This window comes from Eleutherodactylus coqui, chromosome 5 (genome assembly GCF_035609145.1).
Source record: "Eleutherodactylus coqui strain aEleCoq1 chromosome 5, aEleCoq1.hap1, whole genome shotgun sequence".
Taxonomy (NCBI): Eukaryota; Metazoa; Chordata; class Amphibia; order Anura; family Eleutherodactylidae; genus Eleutherodactylus; species Eleutherodactylus coqui.
This window is the reverse complement of record NC_089841.1, coordinates 264903452-264915232: the sequence shown is the minus strand read 5'-3', so window position 1 is coordinate 264915232 and position 11781 is coordinate 264903452. Positions and strand designations below refer to the sequence as shown.

General features: G+C 53.0%; 1 protein-coding gene across 1 annotated transcript; it reads left to right on the top strand.

Moving 5' to 3' along the window:
* Positions 1-3718: 3718 nt before the first annotated feature.
* Positions 3719-11781, top strand: KXD1 (KxDL motif containing 1). The gene is made up of 5 exons (XM_066604627.1): positions 3719-3857; positions 7537-7646; positions 9220-9372; positions 10565-10611; positions 11292-11781. The coding sequence occupies exons 1-5, from the start codon at positions 3810-3812 to the stop codon at positions 11525-11527; spliced, it is 594 nt and encodes a 197-aa protein (XP_066460724.1). The 5' UTR covers positions 3719-3809; the 3' UTR covers positions 11528-11781.

Below are 11781 nucleotides of genomic sequence, written 5' to 3'. Positions count from 1 at the left end.
TTTTGTTCCTTGTGCTGAAATGTGCAGCCTGTCCGCACTTGGATTGTCTGACTACACTCCTGTTCACACTCTGAGGTATGACTCCACAATGAAGCCTACATCCTAACTGATGAGGTTATAGAATGAAGATCAGGGTACCTCAGATTTTGGCCTAAAGCGCAACCATTCAGTAGCTCAGTAAATGCACATTCACGAATCGTGACATGCTGATACTCCATCTGCTAAGCAGAACCCCCCTGTGCCCAGATACAGCTTTCAGGAGCTCATGCTACAATGTTTTCAGCAGCTCCACAAGGTTGGATGCCATAGATCTGTGCCACTGCTCAACCAGCAAATTGCTACAGAAATTGTAACCAGATTTGCGCTCAGGCTCTAAGCTTTCCACACAACTCACTGCACAAACCACCCCATTGCCAAGTTCTGTATCTCTGGCTCCCTTTTCTGGTCCTCATCTGCCTCTGCCATCTTGATATGAGGGTGACTACAAAATTCTGCATGCTCAACTCACTTTGATCCACAGATTGCCTAGCTTCCCACAGATTACTCCAAAGCAGCGTTTATCACCTCTTCACTGGGTGGAGAGGTATTAGCTATGGGTGCAAGGGCGTTCGTAAGCCAATGACCTCCAGCCCTTTCAGAGTACCTTCAGAAGGATTTTTGAGGAGCCAGGTCAGGCAGAAGCCCATGACTGTGGAGTAATATGTGATCCAATTCTGCACCTTGGCTCCTGAACTTGAATGAAATGAGCTGGCACTGGCGGCGATGATCTGGGAGGGCCTGTCATGAATGAAAGCGAAGTTGGCAGCTGGTGAACCTTCCACAACCCTCGATGAGCTCATCACATTGTGCCGACCTGCGGCTTTAGTCTACAGGGTCAGCATGTTTTTACGGTCCTGTAAATTAAAGCCCAGACACCCAGGATGTGAAAACACGTATGGGTGGTCACTAAGGGGTTAAACCCAATTACAAGATTTTGGATCACAGAATGAACCAGAAAACACTCATATGATGTAATTTAATACTCGACGTGAAGTCAGCGGGCCGTAAAACCACAGAGCGCACCTGCCGCCAGCGGATGATGTTTTATAATGCTCCTGTTGACTTCGATAACTGAGTCGGAGAAGTCGACCGTCCCTCCGCCCGCGCTACCTGCTGCCACCGCCGCCCCTCCCTCCATCCGAACTACACAGTACCCCCGCCACCACCTTCTCTCCGTCTGCACTACACCATACCCACCGCCGCCCCTCCCTCCGTACCAGCAGCCAACCCTCCCTCCGCACTTCACAGTACCCACCACCGACCCTCCATCCATCCGCACTACACAGTACCTGCTGCCGACCCTCCCTCCGTCCTACTCAGTACACGCCGCCGACCCTCCCTCCGTACGCACGACACAGTACCCTCTGCCGACCCTCCCTCCGCACTACATAGTGCCTGCCACCGAACCTCCTTCCGTACCACACAGTACCCGCCGCCGACCCTCCCTTCGCACTACAGTACACGCCACCGACCCTCCCTCCGTCCGCACTACACAGTACCCGCCGCCGACCCTCCCTCCGTCCGACCCGCCAACAGTCCATCTATCCGCACTACCCCCCGCCTACCATCCCTCCGCCGACACTACACAGTACCCGCCGACGACCCTCCCTCCATCCGTTTGACCCGCTAACAGTCCATCTGTCCGCACTACCTTCCGTCTACCATCCCTCTGCCGGCATTACACAGTACCCGAAGCCGCCCCTCCCTCCGTCCGTACTACACCGTACCCGCTGCCGACCCTCCCTCCGTCCGTCCGTCCGTCCACACTGCACCATACCCGCCGCCGACCCTCCCACCGTCCGCACTGCACCATACCCGCCGCCGACCCTCCCACCGTCCGCACTGCACCATACCCGCCGCCGACCGTCCCTCCATCCGCACTACACAGTAACCGCCGACCCTTCCTATGTCCGCCTGTACTACACCATACCCGACGACGACCCTCCCTCCGTCCGCACTGCACCCTACCCGCCGCCGACCATCCCTCCGTTCGCACTACACAGTAACCGCCGGCCCTCCCTCTGTCCGCCTGTACTACACCATACCCGCCGCCGACCCTCTGTCCGCTCTGCACCCTACCCGCCGCCGACCCTCCCTCCGTCCGCACTACACAGTAACCGCTGACCCTCCCTCCGTCTGTACTACACTGTACCAGCCGCCGACTCTCCCTCCGTCCATACTGCACCGTACCCGCCGCCGACCCTCCGTCCGCACTACGCCGTACCCGCCGCTGACCCTCCCTCCGTCCGCACTACACCGTACCCGCCGCTGACCCTCACTCTGTCCGCACTGCACCCGCCCACGACTCTCTGTCCGCACTACACAGTGCCCACCGCCGACCCTCCCTCCGTCCGCACTACACAGTGCCCACCGCCGACCCTCCCTCCGTCCGTCCGTCCGCACTACGCTGTGCCCACCGCAGGCCCTTCCTCCGTCCGCACTACGCCGTACCCGCCGCTGACCCTCCCTCCGTCCGCACTACGCCGTACCCGCCGCCGACACTCCCTCCGTCCGCACTACACAGTGCCCACCGCAGACCCTCCCTCCGTCCGCACTACGCTGTGCCCACCGCCGACCCTCCCTCCGTCCGCACTATGCTGTACCCGCCGCCGACCCTCCCTCTGTCCGCACTACGCCGTACCCGCCGCCGACCCTCCCTCCGTCCGCACTACACCATACCCGCTGCCAACCCTCCCTCCGTCTCACAGTACCCACCGCCGCCAACCTCCCTCCGTCTCACAGTACCCGCCGCTGACCGTCCCTCCGTCTCACAGTACCTGCCGCCGACCGTCCCTCCATCCGCACTATACCATACCCGCCGCCTACCCTCCCTCCGTCTCACAGTACCCACCGCAGCCAACCTCCCTCCGTCTCACAGTACCCACCGCCGCCAACCTCCCTCCGTCTCACAGTACCCGCCGCCGACCGTCCCTCCGTCTCACAGTACCCGCCGACGACCGTCCCTCCATCCGCACTATACCATACCCGCTGCCTACCCTCCTTCTGTCCACACTACACAGTAACCACAGCTCCTCCCTCTGTCCGTCCATTCCACCTGCCGACAATCCATCCGACTACACTACCCACCGCCTACCGTTCCTCCGCCGGCACTACACAGTACCCGAAGCCAACCCTCTGTACTACACAGTACCCACCCCCACTGCACAGCACTGACCTCCGACCGTCCCTCCATCAGCACTGCACTACACACGCCCCGCCTACTGTCCCTCACCTCACACATCCAGCCAGCATATATTACTCCCCAAATCCGTACCATTCACAACCTGATTGGTTGTTTGGATTTACTCATTCCCGGTGATTGGTTATTTGGGTTGGCTGATTCATGGTGATTGGTAATTTAGTTTGGCTGGTTCACGGTGATTGGTTGTTTAGGTTGACTGGTATAGAAGTGGGGAGTAAAAGGCTAATATGTATCCCGCCGGCGGGCATATTATTATATTCCACAAGACTTCTGCTCGATTCGCAACCTGATTGGTTGTTTGGGTTGGCTGATTCACCGTGATTGGTTGTTTGGGTTGGCCGATTCACCAAATAACCAATCAGGTAGCGAATCGAGCAGGAGTCTTCTGGAATGAGTTAATAGGCCGCCGGCGACTCAGCTCTCCCCACTTGACGACGCGCTCACAAAGAGTTAAGTGGGCGGAGCAGCAGAAGTCGGCAGCCAATCCGCGGGCAGCAGGAAGTGACCAATGAAACGGCGGGTTACAGGTGTAACCAGGAAGTGCGCGGCTTGCCGGCGGCGCTGAGAGATGAGCGCGGAGCCGCCGGCCCCCCCGGGGGAGCACCCGCAGCAGCCGGTAATGCACGCTGTAGTTGCCCGGGGCTGGGACTTGTGCGGCAGAGTCAGGGGGCTGCAGGGAGGCTGTGGAGCCTGCAGGGAGCGCTGTGTTAGTACGGCCAGCACTTCCTCACGTGTTGGTGGCCGGCATGGATGAGGCTTTACCCCAGGGTGGCAGAGACTGCGGGGGTCGGCGGGGGTGCAGCTTATGCCCCATCCCTCCTCCGGAGCCCACCGGCAGATGTCCTGGAGATGAGGCTCAGTCTCTAAGGGCTGAACAACACCGTGAAATCCTTCTGCGCTGGCAGGTCCAGTGGGCGGTCCGGGTAGCTGTCAGTCACTGGTAGGACCGCCCACTGGACCTGACAGCTCAGAAGGATTCTGGCCTCCAGCACAGCAGGGATGTACTCCCTTCCATCAGTCTGCTGTGTCCTGCGGACCCTGATGTAGATGTCCGTAGATGGGGAAGGTCTGCAGTCCTGGAGTTGTAGCATAGTTGTGTGTTCTGGTCCTGGGCCACCACTGGTCCTGGGTCCTGGGCCACCACTGGTCCTGGGTCCTGGGCCACCACTGGTCCTGGGTCGCCGCGGGTCTTGGGCCGCACTGCTTCCAGTCGGGTCAGTCCACATTTCCTACCAACCAGAGGACATTTCTTGGCTTGCGAGGCGCTGACGTCACTACTTCTGTTTTACGAGGGTCGCCACCGTAACAGTCCGTCAGCATCCCTGTGAAGTGGCGCTGCGGCTGCTGCCATGACTTCTGGACGGCCTGGCAGCGCTCTTCATGGGTGTTTCCGGTGTCCGTAGCGTTACAGGGCCGCACCGAGGCAGATGCTTATCTCCTCTCCATAGGTAATAATTGTGATGGCTGGTGGTCCGGCCAGTGAGCCCCCACCACCCTGAGAACAGGGGTCCCGGGCCGCCTGCAGGAGGCTGAGCAGGGCGACAGTCACACAGCACCGCTCCCTTCATTGTCAGTGGGAGGCCGCAGTACAAGCGCTCACTATTTCCGTCAGCCCCATTGGCGTGTAAGGAGCGGGTCTGCAGGTGACGTCGGCCGTCGCTGCATTCAATCTGACGTCCCTGCAGGTGGGAGAAATAACCCTGCGGTAAATGAAGAGGGGGGCATGGGACCCCCAGTGTTAGTGACTCCCACAGATGAGACTTACCACCTACCTGGGGGTTGGCGATTACTTTCTGTCCTTGTACCTCCAAGCCCCGCTGTGCGGCGCACTGAGCTATCAGAAGTTGGGGTACTCTTCACGGGACGGCTGGCGGCACGTTATGTTATGTAAGCACCCAACCTCACACAGGAGCGGTAATCTGTCAGAAAACGGAGGCCGAGCGGTCAGAGATCTCTTCCAGCCGCCTCCACTCACTGCAAGCAAGCAGTTGTAGATGAATTGCTTCCGTTTAAACAGCCGACAGTCAGCTATATACCAAGGGACTCCGACGAGTGAGCGATTCCCCCACGCCGTGTCCTGTCAGCGGCAGCGTGTTCAAGAGGAAGAGGGGTGATTAGATGGGTGAGCGCTCCTGACTCTTCTGTAGGGGGACCCCCGCTTCCATATGTGACAAGCGGAGGGCAAGTAGCCTCTCTGATTCTGAGGTTGGAGAGTGGCGGGTGATCACAACAATAGTCCTTGTTAAGGCCTGTTCACACCTAGTTATGGTCTCTATCTGGGGGTCCCTTTAGGCCTCATGTCCACGGGCAAAAGAAGAATTAAAATCCGCAGCAGATTTTAACTCTTCTCCTGCCCGTGGATCCGCACCCCATAGGGATGCATTGACCACCCGCGGGGTAGATAAATATCCGCGGATGGTCAATAAAAGGGATTTTAAAAAAAATGGAGCATGAAAAAATCTGGACCATGCTCCATTTTCGTGCGGGTCTCCCGCGGGCTTCTATTGAAGCCTATGGAAGCCGTCCGGATCCGCGGGAGATCTAAAATAGGAATTTAAAAGAATTTACCCATCCGGAGCGGGCCGGGAAGGTCTTCTCTTCCTCACGGCCGCATCTTTCTTGCTTCGGCTCGGCGGATGTGCCCGGCGCATGCGCGCGGCACGTCGGCGACGTGCCACCGGCGTGACGAGTTCATCCGCCGGCCGAAAAAGAAGATCCGGCCGTGAGGAAGAGAAGACTTTCCCGAACCGCTCCGGATGGGTAAATTCTTTTAAATTTCTATTTTCAGCGCTCATGTCCGCGGGGCAGGAGGGACCCGCTGCAGATTCTCCATGTAGAATCCGTAGCGGGCCTGATTTTCCCCGTGGACATGAGGCCTTAGGGTTTCTATTTCAAATCCTGAACAAGGCCCCCCCCCCCCCCCCGAGGACCTGCAAATAACTCCTCACCGCCATTAATGAACCCTGCTAGAGCACATTGAAAGTAAGGTGGTGGACTGTGGTGTTCTCAGCAGAAAATGCCGGAAGCGAATGGAACCCTCCTAAATCACTGACCTTATTGGTCTCCGCTTCAGCAGTTGTCATTAATGGCCGAGATAACTTCTATCTATCAGAGAAAGTGAGGATCGCTGGCTTTACAATAAGACTGAACGTTCCTCCAAGTGCATCATGGCCTGAGATGAAGCCTGTGGAAACAGGAAGGATGGCCACCAGTGACGAGTCATCTCCCTTTTCGCTGCCCATCTTGTGCCTTCAACTACCAAGATTCCTGTCTTTACAACAAGCCTAAAACAGCTGCCTTGGCTGCGGCACAGCATGAGTCGGCCTGTAGTACCAAGGACATAATTTACACGGTTTTGGCTACTGAGATGCCTCCCCACGGGCATGTAGGAGACGTGTGGTTGGCACAAAAAGGGTTTTAAAAAAGCCTCTGACAAAAGTTCTTGTTGTTTGGACATGAAGGCAACACCCTGCACCAACCAGAAGACGCCGATAGATCCTCCCATGCTATATAGCAATCCATTCTTCTGTCTGCTCAGCTAATCAAATGTGCTGAGGGGCTCGTTGGGCGGCCAATCGGTTATGGCTATATGTAATTCTCAATAAGTAGGTGATTGTGCCACAGGGGGCGCTGTCTACAATTCTAATCAGCAATGCTCATTAACTCAGTTTTTTTAGTTTTTTTTCATCCCCGCTTTCCCAGAGCCATATGAAGGCTTGTGGGGTTTTGCAGGAGCAGCTCTTCAAATGGTACTAGATAGTTTGTGGGAAAACTTTTATAAATGTTGGTGTTGCGCCTTTTTGGGGCGGCTTTCTCTTAGGCCCTGTGCACACGGGCGGATTTTTGCTGTGGAATCTACGGTGGGTGTTCGGCTGCAGATTCCGTCCATCGCATGCAACGTAAAATGATTCTTCATGCACACGAGCGGAAATCGCTCGCGGAAGAATCGCGGCATGCTCTATGTTCACACAGACGGCTTTCATTGCAGTCAATGAAAGCCGTCCGTCCCACGGCGATTCCGAAATGTCAATTTTGAAATTACCGCTGATTCGTGTCATCGCCGGCGCAATATTCTCTGCGCTGCGCATGTGTGCAGCCGGCACATCCGCAGAACACAGGAGAAAATATCCGGACAGGTATGTGGGGGTCGCTGTCCGGATTCCGCTGCGGGATCCCCATCCGTCCCTCCTGTGTGGAAGCACCGGAGTGACCATTGCTGGGTCGACCCTTAGATGTAACCCTGTAACTGACCTTTCTTCCTTGCTTGGTCTCTAATGGTCTGACTTGTCCTACAGGCGGCCGACCGCGGGATGGAACCGAGCGCCTCCGGAGTGTTTTGTAGCAGGATTCTGAATATGGTGAACTCTGAGGACGTCAACGCCATCATCCTGGCGCAGAGACACATGTAAGCTCTACACGGAGTTGTGCGATTTATCATACCTGTGACAAACATGTCTCCCCAATGCCTTGTCTAAGGCTTCATTCACTCCTTTGCATAGGAGCCCGGGATGCCTCTCTTGTCCATATTTACTTAATTTGTATTGTATGTATTTATCCGTGATTGGACTCTGCTGACAAGTCAGTCACGTTTCTGTAGTTGCCACATACTTCCATAATGAGGGGCCCCTTGAGAGATCCCACTAAGGGGCCACACACCTCTCAGGTGTCTGACTGCTATGAATAGCTACGTAGAACATCGTACTTCTTGTTCAGGACCTTTTTGGGGTTGGAGTTTTTCACTGTTCTACTGGGGGCCGCTGTGGGGGATGGCACTGTTACCGCTGGGGTATGTTTTACATTTGGTGGAAAAGGGCAGAGCTGTTTCAAAATAGACAGGGTGCAGATTTTGACTGTTTTTTTGGATGCGGAAATACTGCGGAATTTTCCGCTGAGGACATTCTGCAGTATTTCTGCATCCAAAAAGCAGTCAAAATCTGCACCCTGTCTATTTTGAAGCGTCCCTGTCCTTTTTTAGAACGACGGGGGTAAAATCATATGTGGTGATAAGTCCTGCCCCCTGACGGGTTGGCACTTTGCTATAAAGAAGTGGGTTTTGGGCTGCAGTTTGGGCACTCGGTCTCTAAAGGTTCGCCATCAATGTTCTATAACATTAGGACTGAAGATCAGAGAGAAGGGGAAAACGGTCCGGGACTCTACGACCCCCTATGAAGCGCTGAATTGTCTCGCTTGCCACTGTTCCCTTCATGCTGGGACCTTCGGGACTCCCCTTCTTGGGATCCCAGCAGTCAGACCCTGGCCAATCAGAAAGTTATCCTATATCCACGGGATGGGGAACAACTTTCTATTTTGGCACAAAAAAATGTAATAAAGGAAAATTGACTTATAAAGCTGAATGATGTAACTGTTCTCAGTGAGAGAAACCAAAGTCGTCCTGTAGATGTGAGACCTTGTAATGGCTAACAGAAATACATGATGCTACAGCGAGCTTTCAGATCGTCCATCGATCCTTCCTCAGGCTAAAATGGAACCAAGTTTTAGCTTGAGGAAAGATAAATGTATTTTTGTTGGCCATTAAAAGGTCTCACATCTACAAGATTACTTTGGTTTCTCTAACAGAGAACAGTCACACTTTGCTCTACTGGCGACACCGGACCAAACCTGAAGGGTGACCTGTACCACTTGTATACAAAGACTGATTAATGCTAAGGTAAGGCAATGATCTGTCACAAGTGTCAGCTGTTTTGGGTGCCATTGTACTGAGTTTTTTTTTTAATCATTCATTTGCTTCCTTAATGCAGCATTAAGTAGCTTTTTACAAGGACTTAATTCCTTTTTTTTTTTCACCGTTTTGATACTGTAGAGTCTGTGCAACCCCTTCCCATGACGGACTGTGCTGAGGGCGGGCGGGCGGGGGGGGGGGGGGGGGGGGTTCATCACCCCCTGCACTCACTCTGTTAACAAGTAAATGAAGTTACACCTTCAGAAGTTGGATGGTGATTTTGCTTCTCTTTTGTCAGGTTGGATCGTTTTGAGAAGACCAATGAAATGCTCTCAAATTTTAATGATCTATCTAATGCACGACTGCAACAGATGAGCGATCGCTTCCTACATCACACGCGGACGCTGGTGGAGATGAAGAAGGATCTGGACGTAATATTTAGGAGAATAAGGTGGTAGCTTTGTCTCCACATCCCCATGATGAATGACGAGCATGCAGAATGTTCTGGAATATCCAGTGCTATCCTGTCTGGTGTCGGGAGGGCTACTCTATCTTTACTACTACTTGCATGTCTCCAGGCTGTCAGCAGGTTACACATTTGTTCACTAAGGCCTCCCTTACACATGCGTTACGGTAAGCGCCACTGTTAAGGACCACTACACGGTCACATTAACCTTTCAAGTCTTGAGGTCCAAATTAGTTTGTACCTGGATGCATCAAGGAGGCCAAAAACTATACAAAGATAGTTATCAGTTCCCACAGATACATAGAGTGGAGCTGCGGCAAGTATACAGCTCACTCTGCTTAAGGCGTGCGTACACTGAGCGTTTATTGACTTGGTATAGTTCTAATACAGGAAAGGAATGCGTCATTAGTCACGGCGTTAATCTCATTGGGTTAGAAAAACATTAAGAATCATGCATTGTTCAGCAATCAGCGTAGTGAAAATATATCTGTTATGTTCTTCAAATGTCTGTTTCTCCCAGCGTTATCTTGGTCCTCCCCCGTATTCACCCTGTGATTCCGGTGGCTGTAGTACAGTCAGTTCCCTTGTCCAAGTCTCCGAATGGAGGTGTGGGAGGGCTTCTTCTGATAACTGCGTCCAGACTTGGTTCTCATGAAAAAGAACAGAGACAAATCATTACACATTGTACCGAATCTCATGCTCTAAAGCTATTTCTGCTTGAATTATTGTTTCACTACGCACAAGCTTATTTACATTTTATAATGCTCCATTTTGTATCTAGCGGCCATTTTGAGACAGATTCTTCCATTTTATGAGCCTGTACTTTCTCACCGCATTCGCTTACAGCAGAGTTTAGCATACCTTATCATTGATGAGGCGCGCTAACGGGCAGAAATAGAACAGACACCGCTCGAAAATCACGGAGCTGGAAAGCGCTGCAATCGAGCAGCTGTCTGAGCGGTCTCATTGAGGACAATGGGAGCTTTACATCGCAATCAGATCGGTGCTGAAAGTGCCGCGCTAATCGCGGTTTAAAAAAAATGTTTGTGTGACGGAGGCCTAAGTTCGTTAAAACTACAGCAAAAGCCACTTACCGGAAAAGAATACAACAGGATAATTGGTAACGTCCGCATTTCTCAAAGATTCTTATGACTTTTCTTTTCTCTTTCTTCTGCAGGATGTTGAAAGGAAAGTTGGCAAAACAGTATCCAGAGTCTTTCAGTAGTGAGTACCACAATAAAGTGTCTAGCGTAATGGTCATTTTAGACAAGATGGGCTGTGGGGTAACCTATGACAGCGATGCCCGCTGCTGTACGGTTACAGGGGAGTGTGTATTGCTTGCATCGCTTACCGCGCCTCCAGCATGGAGGTGCAGCGGGCAGAGGCGACAACTGGTGGAAGTGACATTGGGTTCTGCCACGTGGCTGGGAATCTGCCCAGAGTCCGTTTTCCAGCTACAGCGGTCCTCAGATCGGCACAGGACTTTTTCTCGCCGTTGTAGTAATTTACTATGCAGCACTGCTCACCGAGGGCTCGCTCTGGCCTGCCAACTTGTTCGATCGAGGGATCGATGTCTGGGTTTGCTCTCGTGCCACCTCTTTATACCCGCAGATACATTGTTGGCGCGTTCACATGTGGCTGAACTGTCTGTGTTAAACCGAACGATTACTGAACGAGCCAACAATGGTTTTATGGCTGCATAGAGCGAACGATTCTCGTTCGTCGCTGGCTACGTTTAGACTCAACGATATCCTCCACTTTTGCTCGTTTGAACGAATCGCTCCGTGTAAAAGGGGCCTTTTTTATTTGACAGTTTTTGAAAGGTGTTTACGGTTCTTTTTTTTTTTTTTTTTTTTGTTTTGTTTTTTTTGTCCTTCACTTTTTGTCATGGTTGTCTTTCTTAGATGTACATGAATCCCCCATTCTGGAAGATGATGATGATTTTGATCCAACCCCAAAGAGTGCGGCCACCACAATTGCTACTTCAGAGCAGAGCACAGAGTCTTGTGACACCAGTCCCTCCATTATTTCCCCCACCATGAGCCAGGACTTTGAGGACTTGTCCCAGGCCCCCTCTGAAACGCCATCTGCTAATGGGCAGCTCCTGACAGATGACGAGGTGACTCAGGATGACTTGTAGGCTGTCGTGGGGGAACTTAATAGCGGTTATTGAGAAGACTTCTGCCAGGTCTTGAGATGAGCACGCCGGTTCCAGAATTAATGTTGGGAGGAACTTGTCCCTACGCCGCTGCATGTGGAGAACGTCTGAGCCGAGATCGCTCCCTCCGTCTGGTGAAGGCTGTGTACAAAGCTGCACTTGTTCATATGTTTCTTCTGTCTATATGTAAATGACTGGATGATGCTGCAAGGTGAAGATTAAAGTAGGAAATGCCA